The following is a 27,064-nucleotide window of genomic DNA, read 5'->3' on the forward strand; positions in this document are numbered from 1 at the left end:
CCTCTTTTCCTTCGGCTAGCGCGTCTGTTGCGAACAGATTTAACGCCAGTTCGCTCATGACGGCTCCACTTTTCGTGGGTTTCTTCTTCTCGGCGTGCGCTCTTCTGTTTGCGCTTACGCTTCCACACTGGTTCCCTTCTGGAAGTGGGGCTCGTTCATCTCAGCTTCTTTTCCACTTTGCTGCAATGTTCATGCAGCTTGCTTGCAACCTTCTCAGCTGTTTTCAGCTTGGTTCTGTTCCATTCTGGTTTCTTCCTAACCTTTCTCTGAGGTCTGTCCTGTTCGACTGCACCTGTATCGGATGTGCAAGATTCGATTCTCTTTCTTTTTACTTTCTTCCAAGATGTTCTACGGGGCACGCCCGGTTCATTTTCACTTGCACCATTAGAGTTGGGTTCTCGCGATGAAGCCACTGGTTCAGCTCCTTTTAGTTCATTGAGCACTGAACTTTCTTCCTGAGTTCCTCTCTTGAGCTCGTCATTTTCAATGCACTCGTGCTTCATTCCTTGCATTGCACTTTCACCTTTCTCACAGGCAAAATTTTCATGACCTTCCTCATCGGAACAGGCCTCCTCGCTGCTCGAGGGTTCACTCCGAACAGATTCCGGTTCTTCACTGAGGGTGCTCTCGTCAGCGGCAAGTGCGCCGGAGCTTTCTCCCTCTTTGACATTGACCGTTCTTCCTCACGGTCACTACTGCGACAATCTGGCATGCAGTACTCTGACTTCTCGGTGAAGCGCCTGCTCTCTTCCCCATCTTCAGGCGACTGCCCTAAGGCGCCCTCTGACTGAAGCGCCAGGCTGGCCTTCTCTTCAGTGCCTACTACCTCGATAGTAGCTACACTATCACTTTCCGGAGGAAGCGACACTCTGGTCTGCTCCCCACCGTCTTCAATCTCAGCAGCGGGAACTGGCTGTTCCTCAACCACACTCTCACTGGTGGAGCTAGTTGCAACCCCTTCCGTGGTTACAAACAAACCAGACTCGTTAGTCTTCCACCCGGCCTCTCCGGGGTTGAGCTCCACTGGCTCCCTGATGTTGTTAAACGCCGAACCTCACTAAGCTTCTTAGCAAAGATTGCATACTCTCTTTGAAATTCTTTTTCTCTTTCTTCTCGTTGTCTTTGTCTCTTTTTCTCAGCGGCTTCTCTAGCGTGCTGTCTTTCTCTCTCTTTCTTGTTTTCTCTGCAATTCTATTTCTCTCTCTTCTCGCACCTCTTTCCACTTTTGGTCCTCCCACTGATCAAGTTCAGCTCCGTTCAGACTTTTCTGAATGCCTATCTCGGCTATCTCCGTGAGATTCATTCTGAGCCTGAACTCTTCAGATGCAGCACATAACCGCTGCTCTGTGAGCCTCTCCAACCGCTTCAGCGCAGCACCTCATAATATCGCTCTGCTGTTAAACACTCGTTTACGACCTCTTCGTAAACTCCTTCCGACTCTTTATCCGTTCTCTGAGCTCACAAAGCACCAAACGTCCTGTCGCGGACGCCAGAATACGTCACCACTGCGCACTTTAGTGTGCACTCCCAGACGCCCTTAGAGCGTGTGGGGGTAGCGGTCTCGGTCATAAAGGAGATCCCCTCGACTCAGTGTGGCAAGCTCAGCCGGAGACCAGCTACCAAGTGCCAAGGGGGTTGGTCGTTTGGTGCCCAGCGTTCGCCGGTCGTAAGCCAGAGAATGGGTCGGAGCCAAAGGTTCACAAACAAAACAAAGTTTATACAGCAAAGAGACAATACAGAGGATTGCACAGTCACTCGTACAAGCACATACAAAGTGATTTACAAAAACAATGGAACTCGTGCAAAGCAACAATCGAGAGAGATTACAATTTAAAATATTTGCACATATAGTGCACTAACATACAGAGAGACAAACAAACACAATTTTTCACCGGGCACTGCGACAGTCCGACGACCCGAGGAGCACGGCGGGGCCGATCCGCAGACTGGCGCACGTTGCCTGGCTGGTCCGTGGCTGGTGGAGGGGTGTTGTGCCGGGAGTCGAGCGGGCGCGCTTCTCAGAAGCTTAAAGGACGGCTCGGGCTGACAGTGGTTTCAGCCCCTCATTTATAGGCGCAGTCTGCGTCTGTTCGCGCCAAGGCAGGCGCGCACATACACGCAGTTTCAACTGCACAAGCTCCTCGCGCCGGTCGCGCGACCCCATTAGTCGAGCGCGGAGACAGCATTCGAGAAATTTCTGGGTCTTTCTTGAGAAGCGAAGACGCCGGCGCGAGGGCGAAGGGGAGAGGGTATCACTTTAGTGCGGTCAAGGTCACGCCTTCTCCGTCGACGATGAGTAGAAACTACTCAGACATTCTAGAGAAATCGACGCCGCGAGTGGCCATGTTTCCTTTTGCGCCGCGCCGGCGAGCTGAGTGGAAAGCGCAGCAGCACACGCAAAGCTGCGCGCTCTCCGGGGTTCCTTCCCCACTGTTTTTTTTTGTTTTATTTTACATCGCGCGGCCGCGATTGATTACGCGCAGCGCCGTTTTTTCGAAGATGCGCCGAATTTTGCAACAGCAGGACAATGGACGCAGTACTGAGAGAGACAAAAAGCGAACTTTCTGAGAATGTTGCAGAGCGCAGTTTGGTAGTGGTAGCGGCGGGGCTAAATGATGTCCTGAATGGTGAAGCCGCACAAGTAGGGGTAAGATTAGCGGAGGGAGTTGACGATATAAGGGCGGTAGCACAGCAAATGCAGATCGTGGTGCGCACAGAGCCGGGGGTGCAAGGACGGAAGGGAGAGGTTGCCAATGACGTTTTTGCTGTTAATCGAGAGATAATGAAGTTAAGCCTGGAGAAGGGCTTTGAAGTGGCAGACATAAACAAGGAAGTGCATAGATCAGGCTTTGAGAGAGCACTTACACGAGATGGCATCCATTTTAGTGGAATGCTGGGAGTAGAGATTGGCTGGCGCCTGGCAGGCCGGGCAGTAGTTTTTCCAGGGGCCCACTGCGGCTCAGAGCGTATGGGTAGGTAGAAGCGAAGTAGAAAGTGTAACAATGGCGGCTGAGCCCAAACGAAATGACCAATAGGAGGTCCAGGAAGAAAATTACTAAAACGATAAATTAACTCCAGGATCAGGTACATAAACATGCAAGGCGGTAGAAAGAGAGCGAAATGGTTAGAGATAGAACAGCAGTTAAAGGACGAAGAAAAATGTGTATACGCGCTATTCGAGACACATCTCAGGGACCTAGAAGATCCACTGCTTATTGATGGCTACGTCTGGGAAGGGAGCAACAGAACAACAACGGAGAGGAAGGGAGGAGGAGTAGGTATGCTGATACATCAAGGAACAAATTGGCAAAGAATAAAGTCAACTTGCAAAGAACATGTCACTCCCTCCTTTATCCCTTTTCTTACGGCGCGGTTCAGGTGTCTAACGATATATGAGACAGATACTGCGCCATTTCCTTTCCCCGCAAAACCGATTATTATTATTATTATTAAAGAACATGTCTGGGTATATCGGGTACAATTGCTGGTAAAAGTATATGGCTAGGAGTAGTTTATTAAGAGACAGGGGACAAATGCAGGCAAGAGAACACGGATCTAGTTAAGTGTCTCAATGACGATATAAAGCAGTTTGGACAAGGCGCCAATATTATTCGGTTGGGGGATATGAATGGCCACATCGAGGATCTGGATGGATACACAGATTATAACGCGAAGTTGATGCTAGACTTCTGTGAGCGACACAACCTTGTTATTGTAAATAGAGAAGCTGTAAGGGACAAATCACGTGGGAATCCCGTAACAGGCAAACGACCATGGACTACTGCTTAATCTCGCAGGGGATGTATAGCAAGCTTGCAATGATGGAAATAGACGTAGAGGGGAAGTACAGCCTCGGTAGTCATCATAAGCGTATTAGTCTACAGTTTGGAGCCCTGCTCAAAAGAGAAATGAAGGGGGTCAAACAGAGTGCGGAAAATTAAATGACGAACAAATCGCGCAAATAGCGGCCGGTATAGAGGAAGCAATTGAGAAACATCCCATGGAAAAGTGGGATTATAATCAGTTAGAACCACTCATTAGTGCAAAAATAAAATAAGTAAAAGGAGTAAACCGCTGGAGAGGAAAGATGAAGCCACGAAGCTGGTGGAACAAGGAAATTAGGTAGGCCATCGAACAAAGAGAGTTGGCATCACGGGAACACAGAGAAGCAAAGAGGGCGCAGTTATTTGAAGAGGAAATAGGCCAAAAATTTGAATATTATGGACAAAAGAAACAGCAAGTACATGTCCTCGTCCAGGCTAAAATAAAGCAGTCCTTTGATCGCTCACTCGCTGAAGTCCTCGATGCAACTAAAGGGGGGCCAAGAAAATTCTGGAACCATATAAGCTGGCCGAGCAAAGCGAATCACGGAAAGGAGGAACAGATTCACGATGCGGAGGGAAAATGTTTAGAGGGAGTTGACCCTGTGAACTACATTGCATCAGTTATAGCTGAGTTATTTAGGAAAGGCGATAGGGTAATCACACCAAATGAGGGACGAACACAGGACAGCACAATAGAAGTCAGCTTAGAACTAACCAACCTTAATTTTGCAAAAGGCGGAAGCAAATATTCCAAAATACACGTCCGCAGGGATAGATGAAATTCCAATTAAGCTAATTAATGAAGTTGACCCAAGAGGAAAGGAAACACTGATAAAAGCTTTGGAGGCAGTCATAACAAATAAGAAAATTCCGCACAGCTGGAAACACAGTAAAATGAATTTGATTTATAAAAGGAAAGGCGATAAGACGAACATAAAATCCTTCCGACTGATTACGATAACACCAGTTATATACAGGCTGGCGATGCAGGCGGTGAAATTTAAAATGCAGTCATGCATGGGTAGAAAGTAATAGAATACTCGGAGAACTTCGGAACGGGCTCAGAAGAGGTAGACGCTTAGATGATACCCTGTTCGTGCTTACCCAATGCATAGAAATAGCTAAGGCGGAAAACAGACCTCTGTATTTAGCCTTCCTGAACATAAGCAGTGCATACGACAACGTTAACAGGGAACTCCTGTGGAACATATTACAAGATGAAGGTATTGGTTACTAGGTGATTGATTTTCTACAGGAAATATATCGAGAAAATAACGGTGAAATTACATGGGAAGGGATAAAAAGTACGACAACTGGCAAAGTACACAAAGTATTAAGGCAAGGTTGTCCTCTATCCCCGCTGCTGTTCATGCTTTATATGATAAGTATGGAAAGAAGGCTACAAGGGAGAAGTCTCGGTTATAATCTGTCGTACAGAATAGGCGGAAAGGTAGTTGAGCAGAGACTACCGGTTTTAATGTATGCGGAAGATATTGTATTTTTAGCGATAGCAAGGAAGATTTGCATACTCTGGTAAATTGCTGTGGAGATGGAGACACTCTAGGTTTCAGTTCTAGCGCAACTAAGCCAGGTGGGATGATATTGAACGACATGACATAACTGATTAGGTGCTTACTATACAAGGCCATGAAATGCCCCGAGTGGCCGAATACAAATATCTTGGTGTATGGGTAAACGAAGGGCAGATGTACACGGAAAAGCACGAACTATCTCTTATAGCAAAAGGGTGAAGAGATGCCGGGATAACGAAGCATAAGACATTGTGGGGGTTGTGAACACTGAAGCGCTGGCAGAAAACGGACTAAGGGAGGACGAGACACACAGTGCGCTGAACTAACAACTATGATATCAAAGGAAGGCGATCCGCAAGTTTTTATACAGTAACCCACGATTAGCCAGTGATTACAGGGCGCATGCGCAATTCAAAGCAAACAAGAGCCACAAAAGCAGGGGCAGCGCGCAGGCGCATTTTGAACCTACGAGCATACAGAAACAAAAGACACAAGGGGGTTCGACTCACTCCGGTTGGCCAGACATCAGGGACACCCTCATTCACGCCGAAATCGGGACGTGGCAGCGAAGGGTAGATGGTGCGGGGAAAGGACGCAAAAACAACTCGTGGCAAAAACAAATACCTACACGCACCGGCAGTCCTGTGCGGCTGGCATTACAGGGATAAAAAGATAAAAACAATAAAATGGACAAGGAAAAGACGAAAAATAGAGATTCAAAACTGGGAAAGCGGCATGAAGACATGCATAATGCGAATGAAGTGAAAGGGTGGTTGGAATTAGAAAACAATTGACAGCCTAAAAGCGAGCGATGAAAGCCAACGAAGAACATGGCCTAAAATGATGCAATGCTAGCCAACAATAAACACGGCCTAAAAGGGGTATGAGGGCTAACCATAAAACCGACCTAAAAGAGCAATGGTGGCTAAAGCTAAGAGGGGGATGAAAACTGGAAGAAAAGAATAGAAGTAGCGTCCCTAAGATTATTTAAAGAGAGCAGTGGCGAAAAGAATGGGTTGTGAAAAGGAGCCACGTAGAACCACGGCGTCAATAATTTAAAGCGAATCGGAGAGAAACTCTCTTTCCAACAGGGCTGCTGAAGGTGTATTGACGAAAGGTAAAAACTGGGTACAACAGGTATGAACTACTGAGATATATTTGGAAAGGAATAATGGTGCCAGGGCTTACCTTCGGGAATGCGGTTCTGTGCTTAAGGGCAGAAGTTCAGCTGAGATTAGAGGCAAATCAGAGAGCTGTTGGAAGATCAGCACTAGGTGCCCACGGGAAAACCACAAACGAGGCAGCACAGGGGGATATGGGCTGGGCATCGTTCGAAGACGGGAAGCTCAGAGTAAAATTCTATATTAAGAACACCTGAAGAAATCTGACGATAACAGGTGCGGAGCTAAGGTATTTAAATACCTATACAGAAAGAACGTTGACTCACAATGGCGGAAATGAACTAGGTAGCTAACCAGTAAGTATGCCAGATGCGAGGCCGGAGAAAGACAGAGCATTAAACGACAGGTTAATAACACGGAAGGTAAAAATTGGATAAATTCAATGGGAAAGAAGCATAGCGTAGAACTATATCGATACTTGAAACAGCAGATCAGGAAGGAAGCGTTTTATGATGACTCAAGAGGCCGTGCCCTACTCTTTGAAGCTAGGTCAGGGTGTCTTAGAACTCGCACCTGCAAAAAGAAATATGACGAAGAAGACGACATATGTGCTGTGTGTGGTAAATCGGTAGAAACAATAGAACATATCATGTTCAAATGTGATGGTATCCATCCCGACGTCGATGCAGGCTGCACAATCACTCTTCCTGAGGCTCTAGGGTTTAGAGATAAGTATGGTCATGTAAATAAATCTGCGGTGGAAATTAGCAAAAAGTGATTGGAAGATTGGTGGATCAAAATAAGAGAGGTCACATAAGGTTAGAATGGCGAGTTTTAATAACAACTTGCAACACAGTTAAACAAAAATAAAGGGGGGAAAAAGCTGAGCGTGGTGGCAACTATCATCACCCCGTTTCAGAGGGGACGCTCCTATCTTGAAGTTGAAGTTTATTTCTCGCTCCTAGTGGTACAGGTATCACTGGGAGAGAGGGCGCAAGGGGAAAAGCTGCTTGAATGCAGCTTGAGAGGCACCCTACGCCCACATTGCCGAGGCAGCGTATTGCCTCAGTTTTTCACAAGACAGCTACAGGTGAGCAAGGCGGAAATTTGGGCGAGTTGGTAAGTGTTCATTTTCGCTCTCAGCGCAACACGAACGGGACACAAGACGAAGGACTAGCAGCGCCTGTTTGTGCTAGTCCTTCGTCTTGTGTCCCGTTCGTGTTGCGCTGAGAGCGAAAATGAGCTACAGGTGAGGCAGTCGAAACAAAAACTAAAGTAATAACATGAATTAAATACAGCATTCTAACATTTAGCATCACAATCAAAACAAAAAGCAATATAAATACTCAAAACAAAAGCATCACATCATCCAATTGTACAACATACGCAGAATTACCCACGTTATAATCTTATTTACAGTACAGAGTAAGTTCAAGCTAAACGTCTTCAAAAAGGTACAAAATGGTTTTTAGGCTCTTCACTTTGATATCTCTTAGCGATATGTTGTTATTTTCTATAATGTTCAGATATTTTGAAAGAATAAAAACAATGATTGTATAACCTATTCGGCAATGACCAACGAAAATGAGAGTGGGTGTCATACACTGTTGAATAGCGAGAGAGTGGTTTCATAGTTCGTAATAACCGCAGTTTTGTACATTGATAGCAATCTGAAAGGAAACAAAGAAGTGATCTTTAGAATGCCAATTTTAATGAAGTATAGATGTGTGTGGCTATGCCACGATACGTTTGCTGTTAGTCTAATTGCCAGCTTTTGTGCTGTTATTAGTTTGGATATGTTGTGCTGGGTCGTCGTTCCCCAAACTTTGAGATAGTATGTGAGTGATGGGAGAAAGGATGCTTGATAAATGGGGACCTTTACTTTAGACGGAAGTGTGTCCCTATGTTGGCAAATAAGACCATTGAAGCGATTTAATTGTTTCCGAACATGATTGACCTGCTCGTCCCAGGTGAGACACTCTGATAAGATTACTCCTAAGTATTTTATGTTTGGCACGATTGCTTTTGTTTTGCCTCTTAGTGATAGGGGGAAGTTGGCGTGAACAGTTCTGTTCCTTCTTCGGAATAAAATGGCCTTCGCATTATCAGAATTAACTTTCAGATTGTTATTTCCTGACAACTCGTGAAGATACGCCAGGAACTTATTGGCTCGCGAAAATAACTCGGCTTCTGTGCTACCTGACAATAGTGCTGTAATATCGTCAGCAAAGCCCACAAGGTCATCCATCCATCCATCCATCCATCCATCCATCCATCCATCCATCCATCCATCCATCCATCCATCCATCCATCCATCCATCCATCCATCCATCCATCCATCCGTCCATTCATCCGTCCGTCCGTCCGTCCGTCCGTCCGTCCGTCCAAATTAGGTAGGGTGCCTCGATGCGCGCGCGGCGGAGGGTGGGGACCGCGTCGTCTGCTACGGCGTCTGACATGTTTGAGCGCACTCTTTTCATCGCCCTTCGGGAGCGCGCACTCGATGGGGCGGAACGTGCTTCCTTGAAAGTAAGCTGTTTTGCTCACGGGGCGACACGTAATATATATAATTAAAGGCGGATGACTAAAATCATAAAATGTCATACTTTTGGCGAAGCCAAGGACCTCTGTGGCGGCCTGTTATAAAGGATGGTTCGCATGCAAGCGACTGAGCGGCGCGTCGCAGCCAAAATTTCCAACTTGTAACCTCGCCGCGGCGACTGAAAACAGGTTTTTGCGCCGCGGCGGCAGATTTCGCTACCATTTTCGCTTGCATGGGAAACAGACTTAAATCAGTCATTCTTCGGGAGCACACAAACACGAAACGATGCTAAAGTGTGGTATGTATTTCTGACATTCAGTATATTATACCATATTTCGCGAAACTTGTTCATGTAAAGTCGGCACTTCATCGGGCCCTAAGAATGATAATTGCGGTTATGGGAAACGAAAGGCGCAGTAACTGTCGCTCTCTCTTTTAGAAGGACACCTCAACTGCGCCGCGGGAGAAGCAGTAAAGTAGGGAGAGAGAGGTGTGCCGTAGTGAAGGGTTTCGGAATTATTTCAACCACATGGGGACATTTAATGTTTGCTGACATCATACAGCCCACAGCCGCATTTTGCGTTTTGCCTCCATCGTATTTTGCCTCCGCCGCAGTCGGATTCCAACGCGGGTACTCCGAATCAGTAGCCGAGCGCCTTAACCACTGAGCCACTGCACCGGGACGGCGTTGAACAAAGTTTTCTTACCCTACCCAGAAAAGTTTGCTGGAAGCGCAGCCGTTAAAAACTCCCAATCAAACGAACAATTCCGCCCTACTGAGCTTACTTTGGCAAAAAGTTCGCGTCACGTTAACTGAATATTTTGAAAATGACGTGTAGAGAATCACTGGCCTATAGTATTAGAACTACTGATCACCACACAGGCAGTAAAAATCAACAGCTCGAATTATTTCGATTCCATTGTATTGGTACTCAACCAGTGGAGCCTTAAACTTGAATAATTTGTCGCGCAGCCTTCGCTCCAGTACCTATTTTCTTCACAATCATGCATAAAAGCTACAGTGTAACGATCCCTGATGAGTTCGCTTTCATATATCGATTTCAATCAGTAGCAGAGACATTTGCAGCTCTGGGACAACAAATTACGAGCGGCAGAGGGCATAAAGGTCCGGGCGCCACTGGAAAGCACGCATGTATTTCATGTGTTCTGTTCAGATCAAGGTCACTTATGCCTTGAAACTTAGTCTTTTTACACTAAATATGCGATTCATGACCGCAACACAATGCATGATTCCGCGGTATATGCTGGCATAAATGATCGTACACAGTACAATGCGCGAAACCGAAATGAATGCCTACAAAAACTCTAACGTCATTTTTATCACACACGTTTGGTATTAATTTAAACCAGTACACGCAACTATGAGAGAAGCAGCAAGGAAACGAAGCAAGGAGTGTTGGCCGGCTGCCACTTGTCACATTTCACCTTTACAGTCCATAGGAGCCTTCTTTTCATATTTCTCGGAAATGCAAACATTCTCCAGTCGTTTCGGGAGTGATCTGTGCACGCGCGCACGCATACAACACCCGGCATATCTTCCCCGTCTTGCGGCCAAGAAAAATTGCAATCCGCGGAAAACAAGCCGCCGCTCGTGCAACTGACGCAGAAGGGACAGGGAGTGTGGACGAATATGGCGCGTGCCGTGGCGGAGGCGGCACTGACCCTTTCTAAGGTCCGTTCGATTCGCCTGCACTACGTGAACTGTTTCTCGCGGTGCTGCACTTCGCCATTCGTTTCAGCGGTGCAAGATGGCGCCGTCTGCACGATGTCATTCGTTAAAAAAAAGTGCCGACGTTGTGCAGGTCTAGTTCAGGAAAGTGCAGGAAAACTGTGCACCTCCTCAATGGTCGGTGCCGAAATGGTGCAGCTGCAGCCGCCATGGAAGCAGACGACGGCTTGCGCGGTGATGGCTCGCGTTTTGCGATAAACGGCGGTGATACTCAAATTATTCCACTCGTCGATGAGAACGGTGCCTCTCACGGGCCCGCCGACTCTTACGGAACGTGAGTGGCCACCCGAGAAGGCGGTGACGGAGGTGGGGACGGCGGCCCTCGCTGGCATCTTGCATCTCTCGACCATCGTGCCCCGGACGGACCCGTCACCGTCGTCTTTCTTTTGTACTAATAAAGTTATATTGGTATTCGAAACCAGTTATGTTAACTAAAAAGCAAACACGTGCATGCAGCGCATGATGCACGTTGTTGCAACAACTGCTTAAAGGGGCTGCAAAACACTGCTTGAACTGATGCCGGTTACACTTCAGGCGTATTCTTTGTGTCACACAGATGCTGAATTAAAAAGAATTGCAAGAATCGATGCATAGGAACGGGAGTTATTCAATGAAGAACTTTCAGAATACAAGCTAACAAAATGCTTCCCTCAAATACACTGTGCCTCAACTCGATTTTCGCGCAGCTTCCCATTCCCATTTCACTCTCCCAATGACGACACTTAGGGGGGCCAATCAAAACAGCCTACCTGAGCACGTCGCGGAAGTTTGCACTCGATGGTTGCCTGTTCTCCGTAACTCGTTCTTGCCAAGGCTGGCAGCGCCGGTTGCATGGTTACAACAACCATATGTGAACGCCCAGCTGATCCAGCGATGCTTCATCGTTGCGCCGACGGCGCAGCAGGGAACACTGATAAGTGACGTTCCCTGACTTATGGATCCGAACGCGATCCGAACTGGATCCGAACTCGAGCGCGAGATACTGCGACGGCGCTACTGCTTAGACCCAGTTTTAAGTATAATTACTGTTTGTCTAATCATGAAGCTCCCACCAAGTGATGTCATATCCACTGCTAAAAGCCGCCACTGTATGGTGACACCGTCAGCGCCATGAATTTGTTTTTGCGAGCTCATTAAAATATTAAAAACCGGAGTATACGCGGTACGACCGATGCTAATTGTATCACTATAACTCATTCTATCCAACCAAGAGGCAAACAATGCACTGATTATGTGTTTCGGGGCCCCTTTAACATGCAAGTCGGTGCGCGCACACCTCAGTCGTGTTCAGTAAAAGAACACTCGTGCGTTTCGCTTAGCTGCCGCGAAGTTGCATCGAGGCTGATTCATGGCAACACTTCGCTGCGATGTTCTGTTTGAAAATTCTTCACACGGTTCGGGTTGTTTGCGGCCGTTGCCTTGAGCGCCACGCTGCTGGCTGCAATTTGGTGGCGACGCCAAGGCTAGCAGACGACCAGGCCTGCACTCGACCATTCGTTTTGGAATCAGTCACTGCCAAGCAGCGCTTTAACTTCTGGAACTCTGCACGCTCGCGGCACCATCGCGGAACTTTACAGAACTGGTGCAGGGAGTGCAGGTGAATAGAACGGACCTATCAGCTTTACAGTGCCGTATCATGGGGGCTGCCATCTTTGATAACGTGGTCACGCCGCCATTACACACCATCTGACTGCTCGGCGCGCGCCTCGTCGCGACGCGACAGCTGCTGCGTCTGGAGGTTCGGTTCGTACAGGCAGAGTTTCGACTAATGCGGTTGAAAAGATGTGCGAAGACGACACTATGGTTTGGCCAAAGCTTCGAAGGACATGTGAGAACCCTAATTTGATCCCTTGAGGCGTGAAAACGTGATCGTGCTTTATGCAGCGGAGAGCCGCTCAGCTTTCCCTCTTCGAGCCAATGGATGGATCGCCTCAATGCTTGTCTTTGCATCCGCTGAAAGCTTTGCTGGATGTTTTTATTGTTATTATCTAAAACGGGAAGGTTTAGTGCACCTGCGGCAGCGCAGGCCGTTGTCGTATTGTGTACATTCATGCAGACACCACTCTAAACCGCTCACATGCACATCGTACGCATTTGTTTACAACCTGTTAACGGTGCTTAGGAAACCTAAACACAGGAAGGCGACAAAAATAGACACACAAATGCTAGCTATCATGATGGCAGTAGCATGCACCAAGCACCAAGGAACCTTCACGAGTTGGCCTGCAATCGTTTCGAAGGATTCCGCGATATAATTGGTTATAACGCTCGCATGGCAACGCGATCATACTATACGAAGTTAGTTACGTCAGCCTCACATATAAAATTGTGGTACGCTCCACGCACGGTATGCGGACATGAAAATGCTCAAGGCCTCGTTGGTGGTAAGTAATCAGCTTCACTCTGAACGCTGGTCTGTGGAGTCACTTTTAGTGACTGTCTCACATGGACCCCTAGAAAGTGACAACCATCCAGCACAGCAACCGTAACGCAAATACTTTATTCCGTATATGGTCCGCGAAAATCGCGCTACTTCGAGCGAAGTCCAACAGTTGCACCAAGGCGGCATGCAATACGCGGTCTGACGGTAAGCGTTGTCAGTTCGTACGGCTGTGCATTGGACAGTCTGCAGTAGCGGTATGTAGAAGCGTATGTCGTCCTTTTCCGTTCCCAATTCGGCCTCGGGCGCTCTTGTTACTAATGGCCGCACACTTTAAAGGGGCCATGGCAGCCTATTTTCACGCATACCCTCCTTATTGCCTTTAATTCCCAAGAGGTTAAATTACAATTCCCTCAATTTTCAGTTGATTCTGTGCGGCAAATATTTTTAAAACGAATTTTTTCGTTTCTTTTGCGAACTGCTTCTGGTCTGGCAACCTCTGATCGCTGACGTCACGAGCGCACAAACGCCACGCGTCGTCTGCTGCGAGCTGTTGAGGTGCTTGCATGCACACCGTAGACAACGGTCGCTCGAAAAGTTTTTTCTTTCAGCCTAGCGAAATAAAATGCATTTTCTGTGTTCTCTTTTAGAAAGCCTTCAGCTTAGTATGCAAGCTGAGTGATCCTTGGGAAAACGGACTTGCTCGTGGCGCCCACTTTCCCAATGTTGAGGAAACGGAAATCGATGGACCCCTGCTTTATTATTTGCGCTTAGAAGCATGTAGTTCGTATGTTATGAGTGTGGTCTCTTTTGAGCAGTGAAGTGCTGCCGTATGTGAAAAGCGGCACGTGCCGTGCATGCCTTCGCTGATGTGCGCCGTGAAAGCCGCGGAGTTTTGTAGCTAGCTACCAAGTTCTTGTCCACTATTCATCGCTCGATAATTAAACTCAAAATATCAAAAGGTACACTACAGTAACCTTGAGGCACGAAAGGAGCTGAGAAAAGTGCCGAGTGCGACGACTTCCGCGCCGCATGTACGCGTTTGTAAGTCGAACATACATTTCCTTCGACTCATAGAACCCTTTTGCAGGAACCAAGCCGCTTGCAAAACCCTACGTGACTCAAATGCTTTCACTGTCCGCACCGATGAATAGTCGCCGCCGTCTAAAGGAGTGATTCGAGATAATAGTACAGCATTTTGCGGTGCGTGTGCATTGTGCCCCAGGAGTGCGACGATTGCGACAACTGCAGCCCCGCGCTGAGGTTGTTTACATGGCTGTGCGCAAAGAGTACTGCTCGTTGGCGTGACATAAAACGCCAGGTGGGTTATTGTTATCTTAAATATTACGTAGTCTTGCTCACAAATTGCACTTGTACTCATTTACACACCATGATAACACTGCAATAAGCGCCGATGATGCTATATCGCCTGCTTGGGAAACGCGTTGCGTACTATAGGATACCGGCGCTTTCCGCTAATTGTGTCTGCTTTCTATTATGTCACCAAAATTTAATTTTAGATTGTTTTAGATAAAAATACGTTCGGACATTGCTTGAATTAATGAAAACATCCAGATTTGTGGTCCACAATCGAAGCCGACAGCTGCTACCGGCTGCCTTCTGCACATGCTATGCTATGCAGACCGGGTCACATACATCGGCACTTCCCCCTTATTGTACTCACGTCCTGCGATGTAGGCAGTCATCGCTTTGAGGGCACTGTAGCCAAAACTACGCTCGACTGCTATTTGCAGGCGCTAAAACTTTCGAATTCGCTCTCCGCAACCGCCAAAATCGCACACACGAATCCTGCGTACTCGCTAGTTCCGGCCGTCGCCTCACCGGGCTTGAAGCTTTCGCTCGGCCGCACAAGCCCAGGCGACGGCGGCGAGCGGCACCGTCGTGCGGCGTTTTCTGCCCGTGTCGCTTGCCTCGCCGATCGCTTCTATGCGCAAGAACCGAATGAAAGCACATCTTCGCTGGTGCACGCACATCGCGTATGTCGCCGTGGCTAGCATGACGTCCAATAAGTTTTAAAATTCTTCAGTTTATAGAATGTCATTCCAATTAGTCCCCTACCACTCTGTTCTGGTTCGCACTAAGCTGACTCTAATATTACTACGATACGCGATCGTTGATCGTGCTGGCGTCGTCGTCGGTCTAGCGTGACAGACCAGTGCGTCAGCGACGGCATTTGCGTACCGATCATCCCACCGACCGTCGATCGCCGTCGCATCGGCCTATAGTGTGACAGGGCCCTACCTATACCGAAGAAAAATTGCGTTACTGTTATCACTTTTGCGGCACCAGTCATTCCTATATGGCGACGACTGCTACTTCGTTCGTCCGCGAAAGTACAGGGGGGAATGAGACCTCGCTGCGCATATTGCAGCAACGAGAGCAGACGACGTTGCTCCGTGCACGTGCTAGTGACGTCACGAGAGCTTTCAATATGGCGGACGCTGCCGGTGGAAGGAGTCTCCCGGTCTCAATTTCGATTGTATTTTTTGGAAAATGCAGCGTGTCCAGGGCAGCCAAATTTCGGAAATTGAATCATAAGCTCTTGTATTAGTTACTGAAGCAGAAAACTGCAATATGGAGAACGACCATGTCATGGCCCCTTTAACTTACGAGCTATAGGGTCTCGCTACACACGCAGACGCAGCTGCAAATCAAGTGAAAGCATGAAGTGAGGGTTTCGGTGGCGGAACAGCTGTTCATGCGGCTATGCTGTGTACTCAACCCTCGCAAATCTTCCAAGATCAAAACCATTCTGGCACTGGCGAACGTGTTTGTTGCCTTCGCCCGTTCGGAAAGGGTGCATGGCGAACAGGCGCTAACAGGGGCAGTACTTCCTAGCGCAGTTCGGTTCCGTGAAGCTCGCAAACGATCGCATCCCGCACCTTTAACTCTCTGTCGCAATTCTTGCAAACCTCAACACAGCACGTATTTCCTCTGCCTTTCTACATCGTAGAAAGAACACATGCGGCAGCCACCCGCTACATTTCCAGCTTTGCGCCGAGACGCACACGCTGGTGACTTACGAGGTCCGTAATGGCGCCGTGTTCCGAGAAAACCTGTGGCGCCGTCTGGTCTCAAACGGAAGAACTGCTTGCTGTAAACAGTCTGTACTTTCAAGTGATGTTCCCACCCTCCACAGAGCGGCGGAGGCGGGTGAGCGCATCGAGGCACCGTAAGCAAGACTAAAGCCCCTTGATAAGTCCCTTGATGGCAGCGCCACTAGTTCTCGCGACCGCCACTCGGGACAATCTCCCCCGCTGGCCGGTATGGGAAGCTGTGAAACTTTGTTCTATAGTAACGTTGGTCACAGACTGTCCATGCCTTCTTGCGGCTGGCCGTCGTAGTGCATGACACCGAGCGTCGACGCGGAACGCTCTCTTCCTCCAGTACGTCTTCCGGGGGTCCGCGCATGCAGTACCAACACGGGGAGTTGCAGCACGGAACGAGCGCCCCGATTTTCAGGGAGCGTGTGCGAGGCACTTTGAAGTGGTTCAAGGTGGCGGGCGGCTGCGGATTCCTCTGGAGGGCATCGCACCGACATCATTGAAGACATTAGAGAGTTATCGTGATACGCGACCCGCCACCGGGATCTGCTTCAGGCCGATTCACACGACGGACCGTTTGCCCCAACACCCTCTCAATACTTTCTTCAGTATTGAGAGGGTGTTGGTTCGCCCGCGGCCCGCACATCACGTGTTCGTGCGTCACCAAACTGAGAGGCGTGCTGTCGGCCCGCGGACTGGACAACCAAGGAAGTTCAAGTGATGCGCGCGCCAGCTCTGGCAACCACCGCTCTTGCCAATATTTCGGCTGCCGCATTTCGCTGAGCGACGTTGAGCTGGCGCGCTGCTTTGACAAGCTGCACTGCGTTCGCTACCATGACAAAGCGATGAACTCGGCTAGCAAGATAGCCCAGGTCATTCAGGAATTGGACAAAGGGCCGCACCTGCACCATTCAATCGCAGTCAAGGGTCGGGAGGAAAAAACCAGTTTGACCAGCGTTGACAAACACTTTAAAATAATCTGTCCACAGTGGTACACCCAGCGCGTCGTCTGCTCTTTGGGAACAGTGTACTAGAATAGGGGTAGTGTGCTCACTGGCCGGGCTGGAGGGAAGCCGCCACTGTCGCTGGCGGCGGCGCTGCTGTCGTGTTCAGTATAGGAAGGCAGGGAACGCGGTGCAGGCGTATACGGGATAAAATGCCGTGTTACTGCCAAAAGATCGTGCCTGCGCTGACTAAACTAGTTTGCATCATCTGTGTCGTTCAACATTAGCACGAAGGTTTAATAATATCCTTATTCGCGCGAAGGCAGGGCAGAGTCAAGCGCGTGTAGTGCAGGTGCACAGCGGCCGCAACTTTGCGATTACAAGAACTCATCAGCTGAAATTGCGGACTCGACTCTCCGCATTGTCCGACCAACGCGGGCATATGCTTTGAGCATACCAGTTCGGCTGCGGCGTGTCGCTTTATTCCCAATTTTAAAGTAGACAAATATCGCTTCAGATTAATGATAATGGCAGCTGTGAAACTCTACACATGCTCGCCGATGTAACTCTGGCGTTCCACTACGATGCAGCTCATTTCGCGACTCGCTCGCTCTTTTCGAATTGCCTGTACCCACCCATCCGTTTGAACTCGCATGCTGTAACTCCTCTGCCATAACATCAGCCTAAACGTCTTCAGCAGATTCGAAATTATGGTTTATGGAGGTTTAACGTCCTAAATCAACTCAGGCTACGAGGGACGCCTTAATGAGGGGCTCCGGAAATTTATACCACCTGGGCTTACTGACATCGCACAGTAGACGGGCCTCTAGAATTTCGCATCCATCGAAATTCGACCGCCGCGGCCTGAATCGAACCCGCTTTTTTGAAAATTTGAAATTAAACAGTACACGAAGCCCTCCATCTTCAAATGGGACAAAGACAAATTTATTTATATTGTTTGAGATAAGCGCACAGATAAAGCAAGTTGCGCAGTGGTTCAGCTACGGCTCAACTTCAAGTGCTTGGCCCGTTCACGTCTGCAAGGCCTCTCAGTGTTCTCTCCTTTCACAAAGAAGTGAAGCCGACTGCGATGTAAAATTTTACAGTTAACTTAGAACTTATGAGTGAAGATGACAACCGGCCTCCTTACACAGCTTGACCTCACCACATCCAGCACATCAAATATGCTCTCTGAATGGAGTTGGCTTTGGCTGCAGCATGCTGTAAAATGGTTCTCCAGCTTCAGCACAGAATCATAGAGCTGTGCGAAAGGGTAGATGAATCCTACCTTGTCGCAGTATTTTGTGTACCTTGCAAGTTGAAAAATGTTATCAGTGGCTGACATAGGAGGCCAATGCCTATTTTACACTTTGCCTTTACGACACATTTTCGTGCTACTTAGCCGGCGATGTGAAAGACTAGTCCTGAGTCACTCTTAGCTACATGCTGACTATGATCACGACATGCTCCAGCCTGATCAACCGACAATTTCACTATCATTCCTGCTGGCATGCGAAGATATCTCAGCAGCGTCTTTATCTTCCCCACCAAGCAAGGAGGCCAGTATAGATAGAATCTTCACAGTTTCCCTGAGAAATGCATTTCGCCAAGCAAAAAATGAAAGGCAGTTTACTATAATTAAAGACAGTTTACTGCTTTAAAGACAGTTTGCTTTGATTATGATTATTAAAACTATAATTAAAAACAAAGCACGCTGAAGAGGGCTGCCTTAGGGCCATCTTTCCTGTAGCATAGCCGGTATCAAAACTCGGCGCGAAGCAATGGCTCTGCAGGCGACCCGGCATTTTTTTTCCTTTACAGAACACTCTCTCAATCATTCCAGGATGCTACATTCTTACATTGCAGGTTAGTGGGAGACGAAATAATGACCTAAGCACGCCACTGAATCCTCCAAAGCAAGCACAAAATGAGCACAACACACAACAACGACACAAAAACGACTCTCAAGCGCGTCACCGCGCCTACTCGTTCCGCGGCGACTACAGTGTTCGGAACGGCGGCGGCTCCTAGCGGACAAGCGGGAAACTAAAAAATGTCGACAACGGCGGCTTCACCTCGGCATATGGAGACTCGACGCAGTGAGCACACTACCCAATATTCTAGTTCACTGTACTTTGGGTTCGTCGCACCCACTTGGCGTCATCGGATCGCAGGCTAGTTTTTAGTGGCGAATGAACACGTGACGCGCGGACCGCGGGCGAACGGACCGTCGTGTGAATCGGCCTTTCCGCGAGCACCACTGACATAGTGAGACATGACCACTCAGCGGGCGTTGATTGTTCTCGACGCGGCAGGCGTGCACGCAGGTGACTAGGGCCAGGTGACGGGCATGTGGCGCCATCTGGGGCCCTCAAAGTGATCTGCGCACGCGCAGTGCAGGTGGTTGAGTTCGAAGTCATTGTTGGGGAAAAAGGTAGCAGGACAGACACCCGCACGGAAGCTGCAACGATGCCGGGAAGCAACACGCCGACACGTACCGGTTCTCACAGAGAAGCCAGGAAAGGCAGGGTGTTGTTTGACCAAAAGATAATAATAATAATTGGTTTTTGGGGACAGTAAATGGCGCAGTATCGGTCTCATATGTCGTTGGACACCTGAACCGCGCCGTAAGGGAAGGGTTAAGGGGGCAGTGAAAGAAGAAAGGAAGAAAGAGATGCCGTTGTGGAGGGCTCCGGAATAATTTCGACCACCTGGGGACCTTTAACGTGCACTGACAGCACACGGGCGCCTTAGCGTTTTGCCTCCATTAAAACGCAGCCGCCGCGGTCGGGTTCGAACCCGGGAACTTCGGATCAGTAGGCGAGCGCCGTAACCACTCAGCCACCGCGGCAGGTTACCAAAAGATAAAAGTAAAATTGTTGCAATGTCCCGGTGCTGCCCGGGAAGCGGGGGGTTCCTGGGTTTGTCGTCTCGCTAAGCAAGCACATAACATGCATAAGAGCACTGACTAAGTATACAGAGAAACCGAAGATTCAACAGCGCGTGCTAAGCTCAGAAGAACGCCAGGCTATCCGAGCCTGTGGCGAGTCGGTGGTGCCAGCTTGGCGCGCTCAGAGCAACACTGAAATGTCCAAGGTGGCATCCCTTCGGCTTCGCCTTCTCCAAAACTACCTCTTGTGAGAGCTGGCTTGCACCAATGAAGCCCGTCCATGATGCTCTGGGACGTAAGTGGTGCGATAATCTCTTCCTCAGCGTGCTTTTTTAGGGCAGATTCAATGTGAACGGAAACGAGTGCACGGTAAAGATAGGACCAGCGCTGCTATCACGTCATTTGCACGGTTAGCAGAGCGCCTGAAATGTTATATTTATTACCAGTTGAACATCTTCCAGTACTAATCGCAACGGGAAATTGGACAGTCTCACTGCGCTCGCAGTGCAGACGGTATATTAGGCACGGGATAGCACCTTAATCGTCGTCATAGGTGCAGAGATTCGGTCCTAAGCTGGCATACCGCCCCGCACCGCAGCCTGCGCCGACGAAGCCACGGTCAGCTGGCGCTGCCAGTGCGCAAGCGCGCCTGACGCCTTCGGGTTCCGTCGTGACAGCCAGTCGGCCAGGTGCTGCAGCCACAGCACGTTCGTCAGCGGCTGGAACCGGGACGCTCGATTGCTGCAAACACATCGGACGACGAGCCGGATGAGGCTTGGCCGCACCAGTGGCCCGTAAACGCCGGGCGTAGCAGCTGGGAACTATTGTTTTGGCGACAGCCAGCGGTAAGGAGCCTTCAGGTAGAGCCTAAATTATGGAGGCCACGGTGGGGGAGGACCTAACTTTTCTAAGGAAAACGACCGAGTTTTTCGAGGCAGAAAGGCGCAGAAATGCAGTTCGCAAATAGCATCGCCCTACCGGGCTGCCCTGCTATATAGTTTAACTCTGGTTTAACTTGCCAATTCGGTTTTCGTTCGGGAAAATCTACCAACCTTGCGTTGCTCTACCTAACTATATTAAACAATCGCTGGACAGAGGTCTACTTGTTGGTTAGGTATTTTTAGACATTGCTAAAGGTTTCGACACTATTAATCACAATATTTTTTTAATCAAACCTGAAGCTTATGACATTGCTAGTCCCGCTTTAGCTTTTCTTTAAACGAAAATATTCACTTGATAGAGGAAACGTGGTGTTCGTGGCTGGTACATTTTCTGAATTTAAGGTCACTAAAATAGATGTCTTCCAGGGATCGATTCTTGCGCCTTTGTTCTTTTTAATTTACATTAATGATCTTTCTAACAAACTTGCTGACACTCATAGTGTGTTATACGCGGACGACACTACCATTTCTTCTTCTGTTAGGTGTATAACCTCTCTAACTTCCAAATTAAGTGCCTCTTTGTTTAGCATTACATCCTGTTGCCATGATAACCACCTAAATATCAACCCTGTAAAATCTAAGTTTATTCTTTTTCGATCAAAACAAAGCTAAAAACACACTTGCCTTCATTATCGCTTGGTCATACTTCCATTTACCCTTGTGATAACGTGACTTTCCTTGGTATTGAACTTGATTCTCAACTAAAATTTCATCATCATTTGGACCAGGTGAAAAAAAAAACTGCATTTGGAATTCGTGCATTTGAAAAGGCTCGCCGTTTTTCCCTCTATCAGCCCTCTTGTGACTTTACTTTGCTTTTATTCACACACATTAATTACGGCATTGTAGTGTGGGGAACACAACTGTCTTTTGCACTCGACCCAGCACATTCAAAATTAGGCTAATCGTATCATAACCAGCAGTTCATACTTTGTTACTGGTACGACTTTGCTTCGTCAATATAACATATTATTCGTTAATAATTTATTTTAAGTTTTTTAGATTAATGAACAACTTTCATTTGAATTCATTGACAAAAGTTTTTTGAAGAATTCCAATCCTACCAGATTTCTAGCTCGTAAAAAGTGCTGCCCCAAGTTTTTACTAATGATGAAAAATGGTGTTCTCATTTTGCATGTATTTCTCTGTGGAATAATTTACGGCTGAGTTTAAAATCGTGTACCTTTTTGTCTATGTTTAAATCAAATTTGAAAAAAAAATTTTGCTGCAATAAATGGAGTGAACAGCTTCTGTCCTTTTCTGAAATTCTTGTTCTTAATTATTTCCTATAAAATTTCTTCCTTGTTTTTGGTGGCCTCACAACTGTACCCTCGCATTCTAACGAGTTTTATGTTCCTTTGTGTTTTTAATGAGTATCTAAATCGCTTTTGACAGTGCTGTTTTTGTGTTTTGTATTTTGTACAATATTATATATAGTTTTTATGTTTTCTGCATATCTGTTTATGTTCTTGGCCTTGATTATATCATTTAATTTACATCAACTGCAAAGCTTCTCTTGTAAGACGGGGGTCTATTGATAGGAATTGGGAGGAAGGGTGCACGGGGAAAACAGTGCAAGGCCAGCCAGGTCGAGCACAGACATTCGTGGCGATAGCAGTACGGCTGAAGCGCAGGGTCATCTTCGTCTTTTTCGTGAGTCATCTTCTTTGTCTTTGTCATCTTGTTAACAGTCGCCCGCGGGGAGAAGAGAAGCCATTCTGGCGACTTACGGTGACGGTAAGATGGCGGGGTTGTAGTAAGGCTTGAGGCGCTGGAAGAGAACTTGTCTCGCGGCCGCGGAGGCCGAGAGCGGGAGACGGCATGAGGGGTTCGAGGGCCGTGGTATCTGGGGAGAAATTTTGAGGACAGTCCGGGAGTACTGGATGCTATCCAGAACCGCGCAAGCGTGCCAGGAGAGAAGTGCGATATAGTGTGAGCGTTGTCATGGCGGAATTTCTGTCGATGTCAGTTGTAAGTGAGCGGGCGATTTGGCGACAATCTTCTGCGTTTTGCGCGGCTTCGGAAACAAGGGTATATTCGGAGGCGTCAGGTTGGTAAGACAGAATGGTGTCTATTGTAGAGATGGATGACGGCAGTAAAGAAGAAAGAAAGGAGAGAAGCCGGTAGTGGACTGCAGAGCGGTGTTGTAGGCAAAAGTAACAAAAGGAAGGACGAGATCCCAATTAGAGTGGTTGGATGCGACATACACATAGGGAGCATGGCCCCGAGGGTGCGGTTAAATCGCTCGGTGTGGCCGTTGGTCTGCGGATGATAGGCGGAGGTGGTTCGGTGTTTTATGTTGCACTGGATTAGCAGGGCTTTGACGACATCGGGGAAAAAAAAGGCGCGTCTGCGGTCGCTAAGCAGTTCACGAGGTGCACCGTGACGAAGGACGAAACGTTGCAAAAAGAAGGAGGCAATGTCTGTCGCTGCGGCAGACGGAAGGACGGCGGTTTCGGCATGCCTCGTGAGATGATCAACCGCAACGATAGCCCAGCGGCTGCCGGACGCAGTGTACGGAAGCTGGCCGTAGAAATCAATGCCGATGCGATCGAAAGGGCGTGCTGGGCAAGGGAGCTGCTGCAACTCTCCAGCAAAACGGTGAGGAGATGCCGTGCGACGTTGACAGGTGAGGCAGGAGCCTACATGTCGCGACAGTAGTAGCGCAGCCGGATGCGGATGTATGTCTTGAAAACCCCCGCGTGACCGCATTGTGGGTCAGCGTAGAAATAGGAGCATATTTGCGTGCGCAAGTGGCGAGGAACAACGAGCAACGACTTGCGGCCGTCTGAGGTGTAGTTCCGGCGGTATAGGAGATTATCACGAATCACGGAGTGGGAGACATGGCGGCGGATCGAGTGCACGGTATGGAGAAGCAGCCGTGGGGTTGGTGAAAAAGTCGAGACGAGAAGCGGTCCAGGGGTCTGTACGTTGCTCGGAGGGCATGCCGTTTATGTGAAGCGATGGCGGGGAGGCGTCAGAGGTGGAAAGGCTGGTTGTCTCGGCTGGAAGTGGGCAGCGGGACAGGTCATCAGCGTTTTGATGCTTGCGGCCGGAGCGGTAGACCACGCGGTTGTCATATTCTTGCAGACGAAGAGCCCACCTGGCAAGGCGGCCGGATGGGTCTTTCAAGGAAGAGAGTCAACAAAGCGCATGATGGCCCGTCACAACGTCAAAAGAGTGACCATATAGGTAAGGGTGGAATTTGGGAATGGCCCGTACGATGGCCAGACACTTTCACTGGCGGAATAATTAGATTCAGCCTTCATAAGTGTGCGGCTTGCATAGGTTACAACGTTTTTATCGAAACCTGAGATCCGATGGGCGAGTACAGCGCCGAGGCCAACACCACTGGCGTCAGTGTGGACCTCGGTAGGAGCGGTCGAGTCGAAATGGCGCAGTATGGGCGCCGCTGTGAGGAGGCGGCGCAAGGTGTTATAGCTTCGTCGCACGCCGGAGACCACAGCGATAAATCGGAACTGCCGGACAGTTGTGTTAAAGACGCAGCAATCGAAGCAAAGTTGCGAATAAATCGGCGAAAGTAAGAGCACAGACTATAGGAAGCTGCGCCGGTCTTTGATGGAAGAAGATTTGGGAAAGGCAGCGACAGCGCGAAGTTTCGCTGGCTCGGGGTAAACGCCTTTCTTGGAGACAACGGGGCCTAAAATGGTCAGTTGACAATGCAGCAACCCGCCGCGGTGGCTCAGTGGTTAGGGCGCTCGGCTACTGATCCGGAGTTCCCGGGTTTGAACCCGACCGCGGCGGCTGCGTTTTTATGGAGGAAAAACGCTAAGGCGCCCGTGTGCTGTGCGATTTCCTTTCCCCCCAAAACCAATTATTATTATCACTGCAGCAAAACGGCATTTCTTCAAGTTGAGTTGCAGGCCTGCGTCAGAGAGGCAGGTCAAACCGTGCTTCAGGGGCGGTAGATGGGTTTAAAAGTCGGGGAAAAAGACGACAATGTTGTCGAGGTAGCATAGGCTCCTCTTCGACTTGAGTCCACACAGAATGGTGTCAGTCATCCTTTCAAAGGTTGCAGGGGCATTACAAAAGCCGAACGGCATCACAGTAAATTCATACAATCTGTTGGGGGTTACAAAATCTGTTTTGGGTCGATCAGCCGCTTCCATGGGGACCTGGAAAGAGCTCCGCTCCTTGCAAACAGTCCAGAGCGTCGTCTATGCGTGGGAAAGGTTGGACATCCTTGCGCGTGATCTTATTATAAGCCGGCGGTAATCGACGCAGAAGCGCATGGAGACATCTTTTTTTTTTTCACAAGGGCAACACGCGATGTCCAAGGGCTGCTTGAGGTCTGAATGACGCCGTTTTAAAGCATTTCGTCGACTTGCTCTGCAATAGTCTGGCGCTCGGTTGCAGACCCACGATAGGGGCGCTACCGCAGCGGTGTGTAAGCACCACTGTCGATGCGATTGGTGACTGTGGAAGTTCGGCCCAAGAAACTTTGGTGAGCGTCAAAGGAAGAGCGGAATTGATGAAAGAGGGTGAGAAGCTGTGTTCTTTGCGGCAGAGGAAGATCGGCGTCGATGGAGCGCAAAAACAATTCGGTAGAAGAGGGGTCTGGCGTAGAGGCAGGTGGGCTGAGCGCGTTCACGGCGAGGTGCGGTGTATCGTCGGTCTCCTCGCGGATGAGCAGAGATGCGATGGGCTGCACACTGCCGAGGCATTCACCAAGGCGCAGAGCGGTAAGGCAGGAAAACGGGTTCGAGACCAAACGTATCGAGAGACCAGCGGACACAGTCAGTACGGCGTCAGGCAGAGGGAGACACTTGCGGCGCAGAAAAGTATGGGTTGAAGTAAAGAGGAGAGTCGTCACCTAGAGAGTCGCAAGACAGGTGAACAAGAACGGAAGAGCATGGGGGAAAGTCGATTTCTTCGGCGGTGAGCTCTTTAACACAGACAACAGAACGAGTAGCGTCCAGCAAATGATTGGACACGGAAGAGAACCCGACTTTCGCTCGAGCACAAACGACGACAGCTTTATGGCGGCAAAAGAAATCCCAGCCCAGAATAACACAGTGGGAACAGGAAGGCAGCGCGATGAATTCTGCCGTGTAGAGGGAGTCCTGAATCACAACACGAGCGGTACACGCTGCGGACGGCTTCACGTGCTCAAAGCTGGCCGTACGCAGCGATAGTCCAGCAATCGGCGTCTTTACCTTCTTCAACGAGCGACAAAACTTTTCATCAATAGCAGAAATCGCAGCACCGGTGTCCACAAGTGCCATGAGAGAAATGCCCTCGACAGAAACTTCGATCAGATTAGTAGGTGATATGTGAGGCCTTGGAAAGTTCGACGGAAACGCAGCTCTCGCCTCCGGAACTGCGGCACCTTAGTTTCATGCTTAGTAGTATTGGGGCGACGTCGCATAAGAGAGACGGAGCGGCGCCTCGGCGAAGGTGAACGGTGTCTAGGAAGGGCCGAACGGTCAGCAGAAAAAGGATGACTGGACGGTGGCTCAGCAGGCCCGGAGTACTGACCAGTGGAAGGCTAGTACGCGGGAGCTGGAGGAGGTGGCGCGTACACTGAGAGACGACGGCGGCAAAGCCGGGCCCCATGACCAGGCAAGCCGAAAGTGTAGCAGATAGACCGGTTGTCGCTGGTACGCCAGGGATTGCCGCCTCGCGGAGCCGGTCGAAGAGAAGGAGCCGCCGCTCGCACAGGTATTGGAGGCAAATGATAGGTACGCGGTCGAGGTCTGGCGACGACGTCGGCGTATGTCAGTGGAGCGGCGACAGGGTGTGGCGGATGGGCGGGCGGAAGAGCCTCGGCAACCTGCTCTTGGATGGCATGTTGAAGAGCCGGAGCCAAATAGGAAGCTCGCTCGCTAGGGCTCGGCAGAAGAGAGCTTACGCGCTACTTCTTCTGGGACAGGCTTTGAATTGTTGCAGCTGCGAGGAGGTGTCGTCTCCTGGCGTCAGCCCAGCAAGTTTTAGCAGAGGGTGACGACTTCAGAAACAGTGCGCAAGTCGCGCGCTAACAGCATCTGAAAGGCGTCGTCGTCAACACCTTTCAAGATGTGTTTAATCTTGTAAGCTTCCGACATGTTGACGTTG

At 49.1% G+C, this 27,064-nt stretch overlaps 1 protein-coding gene across 1 annotated transcript in view; it reads right to left on the reverse strand.

Annotated features, from left to right (window-relative positions):
* Positions 1-499: 499 nt before the first annotated feature.
* The window catches only part of LOC144126257 (uncharacterized), a 113,861-nt gene continuing 87,296 nt past the window's right edge, over positions 500-27,064 (reverse strand). Inside the window, exon 13 of the mRNA XM_077660367.1 lies at positions 500-1,031. Within this exon, the coding sequence (XP_077516493.1) occupies positions 500-1,031 (532 nt within the window). The remainder of the gene's footprint in view (positions 1,032-27,064) is intronic.

The sequence above is a fragment of the Amblyomma americanum genome, chromosome 1, assembly GCF_052857255.1.
Source record: "Amblyomma americanum isolate KBUSLIRL-KWMA chromosome 1, ASM5285725v1, whole genome shotgun sequence".
Lineage (NCBI taxonomy): Eukaryota > Metazoa > Arthropoda > Arachnida > Ixodida > Ixodidae > Amblyomma > Amblyomma americanum.